The sequence below is a fragment of the Barbatula barbatula genome, assembly GCF_947034865.1.
Source record: "Barbatula barbatula genome assembly, chromosome: 3".
NCBI classification, from domain to species: Eukaryota; Metazoa; Chordata; class Actinopteri; order Cypriniformes; family Nemacheilidae; genus Barbatula; species Barbatula barbatula.
In genome coordinates this window covers 22199448-22220067 of record NC_136764.1, presented here as the reverse complement: position 1 = coordinate 22220067, position 20620 = coordinate 22199448, and the positions used below count along the sequence as shown (strand labels likewise).

General features: G+C 38.7%; 1 protein-coding gene across 1 annotated transcript; it reads left to right on the top strand.

Moving 5' to 3' along the window:
* The first annotated feature begins 1289 nt into the window (after window positions 1–1289).
* On the top strand, window positions 1290–19908 carry slc4a2a (solute carrier family 4 member 2a). The gene is made up of 24 exons (XM_079453710.1): window positions 1290–1347; window positions 3702–3860; window positions 8025–8181; window positions 9135–9388; window positions 9912–10048; window positions 10124–10347; window positions 11550–11689; window positions 11874–11930; window positions 12397–12577; window positions 13579–13714; window positions 13828–14017; window positions 14199–14292; window positions 14402–14586; window positions 14672–14888; window positions 15029–15232; window positions 15994–16142; window positions 16226–16420; window positions 16500–16712; window positions 16861–16950; window positions 18425–18591; window positions 18696–18949; window positions 19029–19198; window positions 19348–19521; window positions 19655–19908. Exons 2-24 carry the CDS (start codon window positions 3801–3803, stop codon window positions 19733–19735), a joined length of 3729 nt encoding a protein of 1242 aa, XP_079309836.1. The 5' UTR covers window positions 1290–1347; window positions 3702–3800; the 3' UTR covers window positions 19736–19908.
* The last annotated feature ends 712 nt before the right edge of the window (window positions 19909–20620 follow it).

The following is a 20620-nucleotide window of genomic DNA, read 5'->3' as shown; positions in this document are numbered from 1 at the left end:
CCATCACAAAGTAGTTTGTTATTTATTAGGTTATTATTAGGTATGCAGGTATTTATTAGGTTATTCCAGATCATTGATTTCAGGCTATATGACTTTGCAGTTTATTCAGTTATGAATATGCTGAATCACAGTTTGTCATTCTGGTTAAGCACTGCGAAATTGTCAGGCATGTTTGTCTGGAACGTCTCCGTTTATAAATGAAGACCTTAACAACAAATAGTTGACGCTGTAAAAATAACTCTTCCCAACACCCCTCACCCCGACGGCTCCCATCACAGCTGCTTGGTCTGAAAAATGTTTTGGCACGGTTATGTATACTCAAAGCAATAATCATACAAGTAGTCACAGTCATGTTTTAGCCCACCAGTTGCTTCCAGTTTAATCTTTAATAGAACACTAAGTTGTTTTTAAAACATTCTTAATAATACATTTTCAGCCAGTGGTCATTTTTTTTTAAACTGATGGCTGTATTATGGGATCAGAACAACTCATCTGTGAATTGACATCATTACTGGGACAACACGTAAGATGCAATGATCCGTTATATCATAATATACAGAACACGATGTTTCTCAACTGGATATGACATCATTTTGCAATCACGACTAGTGTATACGATAAAGATACAAATCAAACGTCTTAGAATAACAACTGCCGTATTATCAGTTAAACTCGAACAGTTTCATTTCAATTTGTCTTTGCCATCAAGACACTAAGAACGTCCAGTGGACGCCTGAGGTCATAAGCTGGATAAATCATATCACTGATACGGTACGCGTGCATGTTTGCTTACTCTTAATTGTTGTTTTGTCTAGTCGTGATACCGAGACGCTTTCATTTTCACAGCACATAGGCAAAGGAGTAATATTTCGTGTAACATTTGTAATCTTCGGAAAAAGTCTATCAGTTAATATCTTTTGTCGACGCATATGCAGTTGACAGCTGTTGCTTTTTCGCACATTATATGCATGCAGACATATCAGGCCTACAGTTTTTTCCAAAAGATTTTTGGAGTTATCGAAGGGCCGTATTGTCGAGTCATGTCCCCTTGGTCACATGGTTGTCAGAGGGCTAAAGGAGGAAACTTAATCGAGGGGGAGGGACGGCTATCAGTGGGTGCCTCAAGGTTGGAAGTGAACACTGTGTGTGAGAGACAGAGAGAGAGAGAGAGAGGTTGGGGTAAAAGGGTGCCAGAACTCCAATCACTGCCGATTTTTTTCACTGCCTCCTGTTCCTCCTCCTCCTCTGTCTCTCTGTCTTTTGGTGGCCATCGGGCTTCAGTGGGTCTCTGCCACCGCACTACAATGACTGCTTAAGCTGTAGTCTCCGTGCTGTAAGCCTTCTAAGGTAAGTCTCTCTCTCTCTGTCTCATGATAGTTTAAGAGCAGCGCTGTGTCTTTGGTTTATTGTGGGCCACCGGGTTTTGATAGAATGGGTGTATTTATATTGACATTTTTTTTGTGGTGAAGAGGATGCACATAATACAAAAGGCAAGAATTTGCCATTTTGTGAAAGTGTAACTGCAGCCCTTCCTATTGGCGTGGTGTTGTGCAGCTCACGGAGCTGTGAGCGTCTGGAATGTGACCGTCTCTTCAGTTCTTCATTCACTCTATCCAGTTCAGTGATGATAAGAGGTCTAGAGTTACACATGCTATCAAAGCAACAATGACTTGTGTTGACAAATGTTCTGTAGTTGCTTTTCTTTTGTACATAATTCCAATAGTTTGCACACATGAGACAAACTGAAAGCAGTGGTTGTGGAGTGTCATATTTAAATGTCAGCCTCACGATGGAAATGTACAAAACATGGTTTATATTCCCATGTAAGGTCTCTGTTACATAGAGAGCTGCCTTCAGAAATTTCACACCTGTAATGTCAGGTCCGTAACATTATTTCTTCCTCATATATGCGCACAGAAAAGTTGATATAGCAAAGTGTTTAGCTGAAGAGCTGTCCCATGTCCATTTGCTTACGAAGGATGTTGCCCCTTGTTGTTCTCACATATATAATGCATGTACACTTTTCTCAAAATAGAAAGCACATGTATAGAGTGATATTTTTCTGATTTCTGGATTCTTTGAACAGGGGCTTGCTGTTTTTTATTTAAATCAGATTAGCTTTACAGGTCCCTTGAATTAAAATGATACTAAACTGACAAAAACGTTTTAGTCATACGAAATGCAACTTCACAACTATTATGAAGTGTAACATAATTTAAAATCAAATGACTTGATTTAACTCGAAAATATAAGGCAGCTTTTGAACTACAGTTTTCAAGTTTTTGACTGCAAACGTCACATCCACAATGTCGGAATTGCGCACTTAGTGTCTCTCAAAGGCCTCAAAGATTTGACCAACATGTTTCAGTTCAAATTGCGTCCACTGTAAAACTGTGCATTTATATGTTTAATTTAATGAAATAACAATTATTATTTTAAAACCGTGATTTATCGTATACTAACTAGATCCAAATATACTAACTATAATAAGTGCAAATACCCAGACTCTCTGCCAGTTCATACTGTATCGTCTCTGGGCAGCATCTCTGCCGAATCACTGTCCTCGGTCACCTTTACTGCCCAGACTCACATCACAAGCATAGAAGCACAGTAAGTGAAGTGGAATCATAATGGTGCACGTCAACATGATACTCATGCTCACTGAATTGTAAATAAACCACTTTACCTTTACATTGACGTTTAGACTGCTGTAAAACGCAACCTTTAAATACACTGTATGCCCTAATAATGATGGAAACCGTGCACATGAACTCAAGCTATTATAACTACTCAGCCTTGAAAATAGTGTTCTCTGTTTAAGCAAGTACATGCTTCACCAACGTCACACATTACTTAACCTTTGAATGGAAGAGGGTGCTACACAGGAAACACAAAGAGTCAGAGGAAGTTGATAAGGCGAGAGAGCAGGAATGGTATTGGCAACATTTTCATTTTATATGTGCTATACTTGGCAAAGAAAATCTTGTGACATTTCAATAACCTATAGGAATTTATGTCAGATTCTCTGATTTGAGTGTTTTTCCATTGAGAAGTGAATCTTTCCAGCTGTTCTATCTGTTCATATGAGACGCATTGACAGTGATATAGTCGCTTTGACCTTGTAATTGATCCATGGACAGATTCGCATGAAAGTGTTGCAGGAAACTATGCGAACATCCTTCTAATGCAGCATACAAACAACAAGCCAAAGACAAAGCAGCAAAACGTTTTCCAGTCTCATTTGAACGGTGTCCTTATGTTTCACATGAACGACTAATGCGTTTTATAAAAGATGTCATTTATTATTTTCCCTCAAGAATCTATATTTAGGTTATGGATTTTGAGAGTTTTGATACAGTTGCATCAATTGTTTATCTGAATATGAACGGCCCTTGTGGTTGTTCACTCTCTTCATGTGTGTATAAAAAATACTCCAATCTGGTGGATCTTTGCAAGAAGGGGTATTAACCTCTATTCACAGAATGTATCTTTTGTGTTTGTTACTCTTTAACTAAGAGTAAAGCGCTTTAAAGGCCATCAATGAACAGGCTTTAACAGCCACTAAAGTCAAGAGCCGTCTTAAGTACAACATTTGAATGGAAACAGACACACAGTGAGGAATGCAAAAGTCATGTCTATTGCATCTCTGAATGGAATTAATGATATCATGTAAACTTTATCACTGTGTCACATCACCACAGGTTATGCTGCCCGAAAGTTCCCAGTTGAGTCTGAGTGAAAGAGAAAAGGGCTAAAGCCAACGCACTTTGAACAACCACCCACAACACTTACCATTAACAATGAGTGACCCTCAGGACGCCGGTGATGTCACTTCTGGGTCAGGCTTGACTAGACATTTGGTAAGTAATCTTTAACTTGTTCACTGAATGTAAAATTTTTTGTTTCTTGGGCTATAAAGATTAATAAACTGAATGATGTATGCCTGTTCTTATGAGGCAAGCTTCACCTGTATAAATCCATGGTTAAAGGGACATTTACACCTAAAATGAAAATCCTCATGTCATTCCAAACCTGTATGACTTTCTTTCTTCTGCAGAACTTAAAATTCTGATGCACAGTTTCAGAAAAAATCCCTTTAAGTTGGGGTCCTAGGGAATGAATATTGCATACCTTGCAGCAATGTATAGGTTGCATTGGACAACAAACGTCGGCCAAATGTATAAATGTATACAGGTCTCTTCCGTCAGCACCTGACCAATTAGCTTTGACTTCTATCACTTTTCTACTCCTTCTATCCTTTAAATATAAAAAACACCTTAGCTTTGTATACTGCGGTAGGCTATATTAGACCAGTTATACTGCGCTTATGCTTTTTGTTGTTCCAATTGCTTACATTGTTTACCTCATTTGTAAGTCGCTTTGGATAAAAGCGTCAGCTAAATGACTAAATGTAAATGTAGGTCAAGTCAAAAGAGTAAGAGCACAGTCAAGGTAGTCTTCTGCTGACCTATTCCCTATGTTCTCTTTGGACAACTGCCAGACTTTCATTTCCGATACGTGGCAGGAGTTCTGGCTCTCTGAATATAATCCTGCTCTTGACTACAGTTCAGGTGTTTTATAAAGGGAACGGAGGGGGATTTCTGCCTTTGTGTCGCGGGTTGTGTTGTTTGTGGCGCAGATGAGCTCTGCTGCATAAATAGCCAAGTGTTATCTAAGGTGAGGCCACTGGTTTGGTTTATTCTCAGCTGTGGTTGATGTTGTAAGCTTGGCTTGGCCGATGAAGTGGTCTAAACGCTCTGTCTAGAAGCTGTATACACCTCTTCTAATTAGCCCGAATAAGGTTTATAACCGTTCGAATCACCATGGAGACAGAGCTGTCTGATGTGCCATACCCAGAAATCACTTTACATCTGAGGAAAATGTTGTGCCATTATGCAGCTGTGATGAAGTCGCACTGTGCAGACGGTGTCTCGGGTTTTAAATACGTCCCCTAGCATTTCATTTCAATGTCACCTGGGTGCTTCTCTTCAGACAGACATCTAAATCAAATGACATGGGAAATTTTACAGTGGACGACATTATCCGGATACTGATTTATGAACTAGTCTTTGCCTAAAAACAACTTTAGTTTAAAATTACAGTTAGTATGTGCATGACGTGTGCCCATTGCTTAAAGCAGTCCAGTGATTTGCACAGGGATTTTGTTTTCAAGGAACTGGGCCTGGATTTTTCCTATTTGACTTAAGTGAGTGGATCTTGACAAACCATATTACCTAAATATACCCCATCTTAAGATAGAGTAAAATAAATAGTGTATTTCCATTTTAGCCTGTTGTGCTGCAAGATCCTGCTGTTACCACCAATATTTGACAGATTTGTCCTTACAGGATAACAAGATAAACCACCTACACTGTACAAAAAATCTCTTGGGCGCAGACAAATAAAATAATCCAAAAATAAAAGGTTTTTCACATTTCACTTGTAAATTTGAAGGTTTTTCTGTCATTTCATATTTTTTCTCGTATTTTTTCACTGTAAACAAATCCATTAAAAAAACACGGGTGCCAGAAAATTACAGTACAATTCTATGTTGTCATGTAAATTTGCAATCTTTTTCTGTAATTTGACGGTTACCATATTTAAAAAATATGTGAAAAATCTGTAAAAACTGTAACATTTTGTAAGATCACAGTTTTTTCAATATGTGAAAAATCAGTAAAAATAATTACAGAAAAATTCTGTAAAGTAAATTAAAGTTTTTATAGTGTATTTGTGTATTAACAGTAGTTCCTATAATTTTGCAGTGTGAATATAAATTATGTACACAGAACAAATGTATTTATTAATTTGGCAGATTTGCATGACTATATATGTATTACCTTGGCTTCGAACCCACAACCTTTGCGCTGCTTACACAAAGCTTACTGTGAATTGTTGTTCAACAGAAACTGTATCTAAATAAATTATCTTCTGAAGTGCTATTAAATGCCGTTCAACTCTAAAATGAATATAAACATAAATAGTCAGGGAAGTAAACACATGGTTTGATACAGTGAAGCGTTTCTTGTTTCTGTCACAGTTTTCATTGCTAAACATGTAAACAAAACCCCCTAAACTATATTTAGGGAACATTTACGTGTAACATCCCACATAAAGTGGAAATTGTCACAGGAAGTTGCTCTTGACTACTTTGATGTGGGTGGAACGGAACGTCCTGAAATGACACTGCTTAATTTCATGGTGGTTTGTTGAATATTATGCAAAAGATCGGGCTTTTGTCTGATGGGATAAAAGAGCCTGAACACAGATCACAGCAGATTATTCAGTAAAGTAATTTTTTGTCCAGCGAAATGATCAGGTCGTTCTTGCAGGATCTCCCTTGCTTTGTCCAGTGCATTGTTCTTGATATCAAAAACGCCTCTCAGACATTTGTGGGAAAATGCATGTCAATATGAGCCCACTGTTTGGATGAAGGGAGGAAGGTGGAGAGACGAGAGAAGCATCACATTTCATCAGACACAGAAAAGACAAATCAGTATTCAGAAATACAATACATCATTGAATCATATTAGATTCATTTTAATCAGGCCATCGCCATGTTTCGTCATAGTGTATAAACGTTGACACAGAGTCACAGACAAGCTCCTAGTTATTTTGTAAGGACATTCCAGTTGTTTTTGGTTTAAAGGGGTAGTTCAACAAAACTGTTTTCATTATTTATTCATCCTTGTGTCATTACAAACCTGCATTACTTTATTTCTTTTGCAGAACACAAAAGAAGATATTTTGAAGAGTGTTCAACATTGACCCCTCATTGACTTCCACTGTATGGACACAAGACCGCTGAGACATTTCTCAAAATATCTTCGTTTGTGTTTCACAGAAGAAAGACTCATATACAGGTTTTTATCAACATGAGGGTGAATAAAAATAACAGAATTTTTATGTTAAGGTGAGCTGTTCCTTTAAATGAAGACCTAGTGGTATGGATGCAGAATGGTTCTTCTGTATATTAGAACTCAATGTAAGACATCAGACAGCGGATCAAAGATTTCAGAGACGACGGATGTTGACAGGTTTCAGATTAGATCCTTTTATGAGCCATCTGTTTTTTGCGAAAATCGCATCATCTCCTTCCTCTCCTCTGAGGTCTACCTAATGTGTGGTTGCCATGGTTACGGCTGCAGCTACCTTTGGGTGTGTTGTCTGCACAGTGACTCCTTATTACCGCCTTCATTCAAAATCAAGTGATGTTTATCTCACCGATGCTTAATGAAACAAAACAGACTTTAGTCACGATCGACCTATCGCTTGTGCGTCTGTAGGTATGCTGACTCACTCTCTGTGGCATAGGTGGGATGAACTACAGCATGCGTATGCATGCCAAAGCCTCATCTCTCTATGCAAGTTTAACCACAGAAGGCCTGTGTGTTTATCCTCAGGATAACATACCACAGGCCGCAGTAGAGAAAACGGAAAGAGAGCAAAAGAAAGCTCACGCTTAAACGTATGGTTTTTATACATTTAATACGTATCCAGTCAAATGCAGGTGCTCAGCTGGAGCAGAACCATATGAAGGGATGCAGTTTAAAAACAGATGTCTTTGCTCAAGAGATCAAGGTTCCACATTAAATTAAACTCATTTTCTTGGCCTTGGGAGATTGCAAAACATCTACTGTAATAAAAAACAATATAGTTTTGATATATATGATGCTTGAAAAGAAATTCATTTACTCAGAATGCTTGGCTATAGAGAAAATGCTTGTCTTTTTTCCCAGATGCATAAATAGAGATGGTGTAATTCTGGCATCCACCAGCAGGGGCAAACTGGACTGTGCCAACAAATCCCTTGTTTTCCACCAGTCCTAATTTTGAACTATGCTTAAATATAGTTAACTTTGTAATTTTCATTGTTGAAAACAGGACTTTTATTTGTTTATTAGTTCTCGAGAATTCTACAATGAGACCAATGAGAATGCATGTCTGCTATGTATACTTGTTCCGTGTATCTGCATTCGAAAAATTCGAAAATAATGATTTTTCATCTATATGGTTTATCGTAGACTATCGCAGTGCAATCGCCTCCTCAGCCACGGGATGATGATGATGAAGGTGACTTGAACAGGACTCTGGGAGTACAGCGCTTTCAGCAGATCCTCAGCCCTGCCCAACGCATGCCCGCTGAACAACACCGGACTTTTAATGAGGAGGACTTTGAGTGTGAGAACTACACCCCTTACATGTCTTCTTTTTGGCATCAAAAACGCGGTCCATAATGCTCTGTTAGTTTCTAATATACACTGATAACTTGAATTACTACGAAAAATATTTTAAAAATAATTCTCATGTGTACTCTTTTAAAAATGTTGGGTTACTTTCAATCCAGCGTTGGGTCAAAAAGAGACGAACCCAACCGTTGTGTTTAAAATGGGTTGTTTAATCCCAACGGTTGGGTTTGACCCTTTTTGATACAGCACTGAGTTTAAAATAACCTAAAACATTTTTTTTAGTGTGAAGATAAAAGCTAAAGATGGTATCATTTTAACAACATGAACAAACGTTACTGTTGTGATCCCAGCTTAACTTCTGGTAATCATTTACAAACAGTAGACTGCCTACAGATTATTTCTGATAACAGTCAAAAGAAACCGAGAAGAACCGCTGCTTGGCTAAACTTGTCTCTCCAATATTTTGAATTTAGACTCCGATACCAAGCTCAACCTCTAGATGTCAATGTAACATAAGGTTGGTTTAAATGCATCAAAACTACAGCACCCATTCAACAAATCGATTTTTCAATACAATTATTATACAGTAAAATAATCATATAAATTAAATATAAATAGTTATATTATTAGACACTAGCCAAACACAAACCAGAAGTTAACTTGGGGTCAGGCACGCGTGTTCGATGAAACGGTCTATAGACATTTAAAAAATATTTTATCAAATTATTAAAAGTTTGTCATTATTTTATTTAACAAAACTGAAATTTTGAAGCCACGGTTCTTCATACGGCTGAAGCAAATGTCAATGTCAAGCTCATATATTTATAATGAAGAAATAAAACTGAAAATTCTGCCTTCATTTAGGCTTCTCACCACCAAGTTCCAAATCTGTATAGTACTGTAATTGCGACTCTTCTAGGTTTTTGATGTATGTGCCATTCACAGACCACCGTCATACCTCTCTACACATTCATCACCCTCTGTCCAAACACCTACCCAGCGAGGGCCGGAGAAAAAAGCCTGGGAGGAAGCGGAGCACCGGACGGATGAGGAGTTTGTCCACCGGTGCGGCTCCCCCTATAGACGAGGATGATGAAGATGAAGAGGCAGATGAAGATTCCTGTAGCCAGCAGGAGAAAGAGGGCACTGTCACCACCACACCCACCCCGGACACAGACACAGAGATGAACAACGAGCAGGTAGACATGGGTTACATACACGCGAAATCAGTTTTCTTCATCAGCTTAGTTTGGTTTTGCAGAATAATATCTTAAAGCAACACTTTAGAAATTTTGCTCACGGCTCCCCGTGTGGTTGGAAAGCTCATTTGTCTGTTACCGGTGTCAAAAATAATGTCTCTGAATAAGTTTCCCCGTGGACAGCACAATACACGTGAATTTGTTTACTAAGCTGATGGAAGTGGCGATTGCAGAAACGCCATTTGGAAACCATATCGCAGGCAAGGGTTGGGCGGGGCTGTGTGTACCGACCCGAACACAGAACATACAGAGTGGGCTTGTAGCCGCTATGAGGCTGCTCAGGCAGCAGCGGGAGTAGAATTCACAGTGTTGTTCTACCATTGAAATATATTTAGAGAGATTTTTTTAAGGTCGAAAAACTACAAAGTGTTGCTTTATTATCAACAAAATAAGCTAGTTTTAAAATCAAACAAAGGTTTGCAAGTTTTATGCTTCAAACACACTCTCTGTGTTTGACCCTCAGTGCTTTTTATCGATTGATGACCCCGACTCGAGCGTAAAGAACGACGGTAAAGTCACACCGCATCGAAAGCTGCCAATCCTACCACATTCAGCACTGCACACCAGTATCAACATCCCAAGAGATGCTGCACCATCCGAGTATGTGCGCTCACACAGGAAAGAATTTTAAAAATGTGTTTTTTTTCTAAACTATGTTCACTTGCATCTTTACAGGGGCAGAACTTCAGTACGTACTCTTCCCAATGGCAGGCGTGTTTCTGCTCCGTGTTTGTTTCCGCTGAGTTCACCGGACGGAAGCTCCAAACACGGCCGTTGCTATGACCTGCAGGAGCGCCGCCGCACAGGCAACATGACGGGCAATGCGCTCTACCAACACATGCCTACTGATGAAAGCGAGGCCAAGACCCTCGCTACTGTTGACCTTGATGGCATCAAGAGTGAGTATGTGTCTGTGTTTTTGTGTAAGACGTCATGTGGGCCTGCACCGATATTACCTCTGAAATACAATATGGTATGAAACACGCTATATATGAAATGCATACATTGTATTTTAAAACTATTTATACTATTTATGTTTAGTATTTTATGATGTATAGTACAGTTTTCAAAGCAATATTTCAGTTTTATAATCATTTGTTGTTGTTTGTACTGTATCTGTTACAAATCCATGTTTTAATATAGAGCAACAACGTTAACAAACGTTACTGCGCATCCGCAAAGAACAGAGTGCCTGTAGATTATTTCTGATAACAAGCTAAATAAATAACAAATAAACTACATTAGCTAGCAAGTTAAAAGTCTAGTCAGTTAATATTTGGGGTTACCAGTAGAAGAACCGTTTCTTAGCCTAACTTAAGTCACACGGCCCATTCAACTAATTGTTTATTTAATACAATTATAATACAATAAAATATGAATATAAATTAAAGTATGAATAGTTATATTATTAGCCACTAGCCAGACCAGTAAACAAACACAGTTAACTTCGGGCCATCTGTCCGATGAAACCGTCTATTCTAGTATACTGTTTCCTAACCCTTTTACAGGAGTGCCCAGCTCTTACACGTTTGGTGTAGTAAAGTACAGTGAATTTGAAGGATTTTTGTTGTTTTTCTGACTTTTGTTTTGAGTTTTCATGTTATAAAGGACGTTTTATTTTCACCTTGCCATGTGCTCTCATTCTTGTGAGCATGAATCATGTTTTGAGTTTGTACATCTAATCATCTATGGCTGTGATTCAGGAATGTGGACATTCTGTAAGGGTGCACAACTGCCCACAACAACTGTGCCTTTGACTTTTCTTTGATTTTGAGTGTGTGCGTGCGTCTGAGAGAGAAAGAGAGAGAGAGAGCTGTAAATACAGATAATTTCACTGAACAATAGGTCACTTTGAGACCGACATGAAAACGAACAATGTTTTTGTGACCGTCCAGTTGACTTTTGTGGCTCTGTTACTCGGTTGATAACACTCAGCATCCAAACAGTGGCAAATAGTTTAAATTCGGTTTTAACAACAAAACATAAGTAAGTACAGAGTTACTGCAACTAAAGACTTTGACATCATAACATGTGTTACAGTGAGGACAGGATTGTTTTGACTATTCATTGTGTAAAAAATGTTTTGCTTGCTTTCTTGCAGGTCACAGGTTTGAAGATGTCCCCGGTGTGCGGCGGCACCTGGTTACGAAGGGCGCTAAAGGTCAGGTGGTTCACATCGGCAAGGACCACAAAGAGCTCAGCAGTCGCGTCAGGACTAAGCTGGATCGAACCCCACATGAGGTGAGACCTAACTCGGCAGCATAATAAATGCATATTATGCCTTTAATATCGACATTCGCTATTCCATGATTCCTTGTGCTAGAGAGGAAAAACAACACAGCCTTGTGCAGGTTTAGATGGCATGTGATGAATAAAGGATAGATATCACTTCTGTTGGCTCACTGAGCCTGATGTTCTTTGTTAGAGGAGATCATGGCCCTGTTACGTGGACCACAGAGTTCGTCGTGCCAGACAGCTGAAGGTAGAGTTGCATGGAGGTGCTCTGTTTGATTAAAAAAAGCAGACGCATGCGTGTGGTTTTAACTTATGGCTCGGTTATCCAATGTCCCATTTGTACATGGGTCAAGACGCAGGTTTATCGAGAGGGAATGAATGGTCACAATATCAGAATGGTGTGAAAGTGAGGTCACGCTGTTACAAATGTTGACATTTCAGCATCATCACATCTAAATAGGTTTCTGTGTGTCTAACATTTAAAACATACAGATATTTTGAGATGGTTTGGCTGAAGCTAGAATAAAAACACTAACAAAGTAGGTCTAATACTTTTATTAGACCTACCTAAAGGTTTTGTTGTCTTCTTTTTTTTTAAGTGTTTTGTACTTCAAACTCAACTTCTCACTGAACTCTTCGGTCCTGTTCTTTGGATCTGAGAATGTGAAAGATGTGAAGGAAGGATTGTCACGCGTGTGTATGTGGTCTGACAGGTGTTTGTAGAGCTGAATGAGCTTCTGATGGATAAGAACCAAGAGATGCAGTGGAGAGAAACGGCTCGTTGGATAAAGTTTGAGGAGGACGTTGAGGAGGAGACAGACCGCTGGGGGAAACCTCACGTTGCTTCACTCTCGTTCCGCAGTCTGCTGGAGCTCCGCAGGACCATTTCACATGGTGAGAGACGAGATACGATACAGTCTGATGTTGGAAAGAAAAACATATCTCATTTGACAAAATAAGAACGGTGAAGATCAGCAAAGTCACAGAGAAATGTTAAATGTAGAGCTCAGTTAAAAAGTGCTTTCTGTCACCATCTCTGTTTGAAACTGAATATTGCAAGTTATGTGACAGTAGACCAGAAATCTGTCCCGACAGCTCAAATTATAAATCATTATTTTAAGCTTACAGGTGTGAATCAGGGTAAAGGAAGGAGACCGTTTCGTACATTTATATTTATGTACTTGCTTACTATTTTTTTAAGCAAAAGGAATGCAGATACTTGAATTAGAATTAAAGATATAGTTCGCCCAAAAATGAGCATTCTGTCATGAATTAGTCACTCTCTAGTTGTTCCAAATGTGTGACATTTCTTTGTTTGGTTGAACACAGAGAAAGATATTTGGAAGAATGCTTGAAACCAAACAGTTCTTGGACCCCATTGACTACCATAGTGGGAAATAAATGTATGGTAGTCAAATATCTTATTTTGTGTTCAACAGAACAAAGAAGACTTATAGTTTACTATTAAAACTAGTTAAAATAAAATATATCTCTAAATATTATTTGAAAAACTTGAAGTTTAGGCTGAGGGACTGAATTTATGAAAATAAAGCTGAAAATTAAAACTAACATAAATGAAACGTATACAGCAGGATACAGAATAAACAAATAAATAATAAAATGACAAAAGCGCACAAGAAAATTGCTAAACAAGTTTCAAATAAAAGTTCACCAAAATATCAATAAAACTACGAATTCTGACTGTAATGTTGTATTAATTTGAGATTTATATAATATAAAAACAATACTAAATGTTTTTGTTATAAATAAATGTGTTTTTTATATTATTTTAATAAAATGATTATTTTATTTATTTACATGATTATTTATACATTTCTATCAAGAATGTGATACTGGATGCTGTGTCTGATGTATTGTTGGGTGTAAATAAACAGGCGCAGTTCTGTTGGACCTGGACCAGAAGACTCTGCCTGGTATTGCTCATCAGGTTGTGGAGCAGATGATTATCTCAGACCAGATCAGAGCAGAAGACAGAGCCAATGTGCTCAGAGCCCTGCTCCTCAAACACAGGTCAGTAGTGCACACGTAACACAACCAATTGACAACATTCACACGAGACACTGAAAACAATGAGATCTTTCTCATTGAATCATGTGACTGAATCGGTTTCTTCTTTGCATCAGTCATCCGAGCGACGGCAGGGAACGCAACCTGTTTCACCGGAACATCTCAGCAACTAGTCTTGCCTCTCTGATATCTTCTCATCATAGCAATAATCATATTGCTACATCAGAGCCTCCTGCCACAGACCCGCTCATTGGAGGACTGCCTAACTTCAATTCACGCAGCGTTGTTGATCTAGATAAGAACGAGGTAGTGTATCCTTTTTTTTAAAACTAGCGAAACAATGACACATTTGTGATTGTGTGTGTATTGAAGGCGATACTTCACCCAAAACATGTTCCAGACATGTACAAATGTATTTGTTTTGTTAAACACACATATTATTGGGTAGAGTGTCCCTTTAAGAGACATCTCCTTTTTCTTTCTACAGAGAGATGCACCTCAGTTTTTTGGTTTGCACAAGTCTAAATCGAAGCTGCTTGAGAAGATCCCAGAGAATGCAGAAGCTACTGTTGTCCTAGTAGGTCAGTTTCCCTCAATGGCCGAAAGTCTTTATATCATCAACACATTAGGCACATCATGACATGCCGCTTGACTTAAAGTCTTCACATTTATGATCTCAATTTCCAACAGGGAGCGTGGACTTCCTGGATCAGCCCACCATGGCCTTTGTGAGGCTACAGGAGGCGGTTTTATTAGAGTCGGTTCTAGAAGTGCCAGTTCCAGTGCGCTTTCTTTTTGTGCTTCTCGGCCCACCCACTGCCAACATTGACTACCACCAAATTGGTCGTTCCATATCCACGCTCATGTCTGATAAAGTAAGATAAAGCATCAATGAGAGTCTATCAAATGTTGCTGTAATTTACCAACTTCAGTCTGTTATCTTCATATGTCCCTTTCTAGCACTTCCATGAAGCAGCATATTCGGCAGATGAACGGCAGGACCTGCTGACGGCCATCAACAGCTTCCTGGACTGCAGCATCGTGCTTCCGCCGTCTGAGATGGGCGGAGATGAACTGCTGCACTCTGTCGCTCGCTTTCAGAGAGAAATGTTGCACAAAAGAAATGAGCTAGAGGTCAAACTACAGGCCAAAGAACCCAAGAGCCCAGAGGATTTTGGTACATCTCTCTCATATACAGTGCATTATGAATTCACGAACGGATCAGAATTCGTCAGTTGCATCGTTTTAAAATAAATGTGTGAAATGACCTATTTGTGTCTCATTTGTTATTTCCTATTTCCTTCTCTTCTCTCTCAGCTCTTGAGCCGCCATTTAAACCAGACGATGATCCTCTTCGGAGAACGGGACAGCTGTTTGGAGGGGTTATCCGAGATATACGGCGTCGCTACCCTAAATACATCAGTGATTTTACAGATGTTATAAGTCCTCAATGCATGGCTGCTGTAATGTTCATTTACTTCGCTGCCCTTTCTCCTGCCATCACCTTTGGAGGACTGTTGGGTAAGTCAAATTAGTTTTTTTACTGTTTTAAACACAATTTTTAATTACAAAAGCAGAAGTTTCCAGTTGTGTTTTATAAGCATTATTCAGCTTTTAAACCAATACACTTATAAAAATAGGGGTAAAATACTTTACAGAGTACTACTTGTTTTTTGTACTGAAAAATACAAATCTATAAGAAATAAAGTCTGAGATTGAAAAATCTATAAAATACATCACAAGTTTCTACTAAAACTACCTGAAAGAATTGAAGTAGGTCTATACAAGTATTGTTACAAACATGAAAGTATGGTGCTGAATTTATACGAATATACCTTAGATACACTGTAAAAGAATTCTACATAAAAACTTAAAACATGGCTTTACAAGTCATTTAAACTTAAACTTAAAATGATGTTCAACTGACTTTTTATTTTATACAAATACAAAATAACAAATAATATAACAATTGTTTTGTATTCTCCGTTGAATACAATTTTAGTTCAAGTTGTTCATGAAAATTTAAGGCAGCTTTTAAGCTAAAACATGTCAGTCAATGTTTTCATAAAGTGAGATAATTCAATTGAATACGGAATCCTCTTATCCTCATATTAAAATTGATCAAAAGTGACGTTTGGTTTCAGACATGGCAAATCTAAGAACAGTTTGTGCTCTTGGATTGTTCTCGATTTGATCTTATTGCTGTTTGGGAGAAACATTTAAGATACTAAAGATTTCTCATCTCATGTATCAGATTCTCATGGGGTCTTTGTCCTCCACAGGTGAGAAGACGGATGGTTTGATAGGTGTGTCAGAGCTGATCATTTCCACTGCTGTGCAGGGAATGTTGTTCTGTCTGCTCGGGGCTCAACCTCTGCTGGTGGTGGGCTTCTCTGGACCCCTTCTAGTGTTTGAAGAGTCCTACTATTCCGTAAGTATTTGTGAACCCGAAACTCAATTGTACGGTAGCAGGTCGACCTGAATGAGCTAAACCATGAATCCATCTGTTGGCAGTTCTGCAAGTCCAACGGCATTGAATACTTGACAGGCCGTGTGTGGATTGGATTTTGGTTGATCATCATTGTGGTTCTCATGGTGGCCTTTGAAGGAAGCTTCCTGGTGCGATTTGTTTCACGCTTCACCCAGGAGATCTTCTCCTTCCTCATCTCTCTTATCTTCATATACGAGACCTTCTTCAAACTGGGCAAAGTATGAATATCTCTTATGTTTTTGTGAGAAAATAATATTCAGTTGACAGATGTTCAGACTGTGATTGTCTGCTGTGCAGATCTTTATGGATCATCCTCTCCAGAGCTGCTATGGAAAAGAAGACAATGACACTGCTTTATCATCACCCGATGACAACAGCACGTCTTCAGTCACCTCTCAAACCCTAAACCAACCAAACACAGCTCTCCTTTCCCTTGTGCTCATGTCTGGAACATTCTTCATTGCCTATTATCTGCGGAAATTCAAGAACAGTGCTTTTTTCCCTGGAAGGGTATGGCAGTATTACTTCTTGCATGTTGTGAAATTTGAGAAAACAACTTTAAATAAAATGACTTTAAAGCAGTTATGTGTTGAAAAGTGTCTGTGAGTGATAAAGTGTAATAGTACCATAGCAATATTCTGTTTTATCTGTGGCTCAGCTCCGTAGGGTTATTGGAGATTTTGGTGTTCCTATTGCAATCTTCATCATGGTTCTGTTGGACCAATGCATAAAGGACACTTATACACAGGTGAGACAAAAATGACTTTCAGCAGCACAACTACTCATCTGTTTAGGGCATTTGCTGCATGCATGTGTCTGGCTGACCTTTAGTCACTTTATTAGTATGTTTGGTTGCTCATTTGAAGTCCAAGTTTAATAAAACTGTAAGCTATTGACTGTTGTTTTGACTCGCTCGGTGCTTTTAAATGTGGTTTTGAACTTGATGTTAGTTTTTGGTTTCCCAGTATGTATTGGAACCATTCTATTTCTGTAACGAAAACTCTCCTGGATAACCAGAACCTCGTTCCGGGTTGCGAACCCAAAATTGTTAAAGTAGTTGATTATGATAATTCACTCACCCACATGGCCATCCGTGTGTAAATTTGTTCTGTTGAAAACAAACTGAGGCTCTAGAGGAAAGCTTTCCAGCGTTCTTATCCATGAAACGCTTACACGAACCTTCAGTTTTTTTGAAAAGTTCCACGTACACATGACAGCGTTATCGAAACGGTCTGTATTTACACGGATCCAGGAAAATGGAAAAACGTCAGGGCCAGTGGATAGCGATGTTGTTGTAAAGAAACAGGACGTGCCTTGGCACATACACATGCACAGTTATAAGCCAAAAGGGATTTTTAATAACGCTGGTCGACGTACGTGTGTATTTAAAGTCTGCCGAATGTAAATAGTGTGTCTCCGCTGGTCTTATTGGTGCAGCAAATCCACATTTTGTTGGGGAAACGTTAATATATAGTCGAGCAGTGAGAGCTCACAGTACGGGAAGCCGCCATATTGTTTTGGCTATACTCGTGTGATTGAGCGCGTAATACGCATGTGCATGACATCATCGTTTTCAAAATGTTTGCATTTTCAGTCCACTAATACGCCGTTTCCGTGTAAACGGACTGCCAAAACACATCATTCGCGTTTTCAGATGAAAACTGTCTCGCGTAAATGGCCTCTTAAACGGGGGGCTTTTGGTTTCATTGCAGCTTCAGAAGGCTGTACACAACAAAAACTGATGAATAAGGGTTCTTTCCTTATAAGCCTCAATTTGTTTTCGACAGAACAAATAAACACATGGACGTATGACATGTTGTTGAGTTAATTATAATGAGATTTAATGTTAAAATGATCTATTCCCTTCAAGGGCTAGTGCAGAGCACTTTAGTTCGTGCTGTATTTGCCAAAGTTTGCTCAGTTCATGTAATAGTTTTTATTATTAGAACAATTTAGCATGCATCCTAAATGTCCAGCGTTATCTTAACATTCAAGCTTCAATTTTTGCTTTATTTAAAAAAGCTATTCATCCCTGAAAAGTTTGTAAGATTTAGGGACACCCATCAAAGACACAACGTCACATGAATGAATTTTCCTACTGATTTGCTAAAGAGGGCCTTGTGTCTTTATAAAGCAAATGCAATGAATCTATTTGAAAGGAGACAAATATGGCTTTTTAAGATGGGCTGCACTGATCTCTGAACATCCTTTCCCCAATCCAGAAACTAAGTGTACCTGATGGCTTCTCAGTGACCAGCCCGGACAAACGCGGTTGGTTTATACACCCACTGGGATCTGATGGTCAATTTCCCATCTGGATGATGGCCGCCAGCATTCTACCTGCCCTGCTGGTCTACATCCTTATTTTCATGGAAACTCAGATCACCACGTGAGTCACAGCTAACTCTTCTCAAGCTGACCTCTGTAAACTGTAAAATTAAAATACAGTGTTCTCACCTACACATTATTACATCCCTGTTTTTATGTTGACAGACTTATTGTGAGTCAGAAGGAGAGGAGGCTGGTTAAGGGTTCAGGGTTTCATTTGGATCTTCTGATCATCGTGACCGCGGGTGGGATTTCAGCCTTGTTTGGACTGCCGTGGTTGACCGGTGCAACTGTACGTTCAGTAACCCACGCGAACAGCCTCACGGTCATGAGCAAAGCGGTCGCCCCTGGTGACAAACCACGCATCCAGGAGGTGAAAGAGCAGAGAGTGACAGGATTTCTGGTGGCTCTTTTTGTAGGTGGGTGACTTACTTTCTCGACTCATAATTTGTAACAGTCAAGATGCACTAAAATGCCTTAACTTATGATGCTCTGCAGGCCTCTCCATTGTGATCGGAGACCTTTTGCGGCAAATTCCTATCGCCGTGCTGTTCGGCATATTCCTCTATATGGGAGTGATGTCACTCAATGGGATCCAGCTATCAGAACGCATGACAATGCTATTTATGCCTCCTAAGTACCACCCAGATCACACTTATGTCCGCAAGGTGCGTCACCTACAAGATCTCGACCTCCATACTAGCCGAGAACAATATTCTTAAATCAATACTTAGATGACAAAAGGTCTAAAGCAATCTCAGTCTGAATTGATCTCAGTGTCAGTGAGCGTTAACCTTAGACCTACTGTCTATTTCAGGTGCGAACTATACGCATGCACCTGTTCACATGCTTCCAGCTGGTGTGTCTGGCTGTGCTGTGGACCGTCATGTCGACCGCGGCGTCATTAGCCTTCCCATTTTTCCTTCTCCTCACTGTTCCATACAGGAGGTTCCTGTTACCCCGAATATTTAGTCAACGTGAGATACAATGGGTGAGACTTCAGAGGAAGTAATCTTGTTCATGCTATTTGTAGATACAAAGAGGTTTAAGAAGTTTACTCTTCACGACAATATAAGACTGTGACTTACTTTACACAGATATTGTTTATTGTGTTTATATGACAGCTTGATGCAGATGAAGCGGAGCCGTCATTTGATGAGAAGGAAGGCCAAGATGAATACACAGAGATGCACATGCCAGTATGACCTCATTCCACTCTTTTCACTACCTGACCGGATGTTGTTTTCAGGCAATAGTGTTCGGATGTACTACTTCAGTTAATTTTGTCCCAATGAGTTCTCTTTTTTTTGCGTAATTGATGGAGAAATGTATTTATACATGTAAACGGTTAGTAAAAAGTCACTTGTATCTGTTGGAAAATATCTTTATATCACCTGTACTTGTAATATTGTTTTCTGTTTATTTATCAGAGTTGAAATGTTGTTGTGAAATGTATGTGTTGTGGAGGGATAAATGAATGTATGATCCCCAGTCAGTTCAAGCAGGATGCACTTTAAGGGAAATTTAAAATGAAGCCTTTTCTATTGCTTATCAACTTAAGGCAAGGCATAACTTTTAGAAATGAATATATGTACAGAATAACATTAATGCATATATATATATATATATATATATATATATATATATATATGTTTCATATTTTTATAACTAAACTAAACTAAACTCACAGCTTTATACTATATTCAGCTTTGTCAAAAATATATGTAAGCATTGTATCTAGAAAACAAAACACTGCAGTTTATTTGAAGGAAAGACTACAATCAATAATAACACTTAGCCTAAAGATGTCTTTGTATTAATAAAACACAAACACCAAGAGAATCATAGATGGTTTCCATAGGTACTATAATACATTAAGATACTAAATAAACCATTTGATTACAATGGATTTTATGAACATTTCGCTGTTTGTATGGTTTAGTTTTACAGAACATTTAGTATAAATGCGTTTCATATGATTTCAATTAAACCAGACCACACATGTGAAATGGAATTAATGTACACAATCCAGTACTGCATGTTTATTTTTGTAAAGCATATTTGTTCTGCTATTCTAGAATTAACGTCGA

Coding starts and splice junctions, on each gene's coding strand:
- slc4a2a (XM_079453710.1), top strand. CDS start 3,801: ATGAGTGACCCTCAGGACGCCGGTGATGTCACTTCTGGGTCAGGCTTG. Junction 16,713..16,860: donor GTGCTTTTTTCCCTGGAAGG/GTATGGCAGTAT, acceptor TCTGTGGCTCAG/CTCCGTAGGGTTATTGGAGA. Junction 19,199..19,347: donor ATCACACTTATGTCCGCAAG/GTGCGTCACCTA, acceptor TGTCTATTTCAG/GTGCGAACTATACGCATGCA.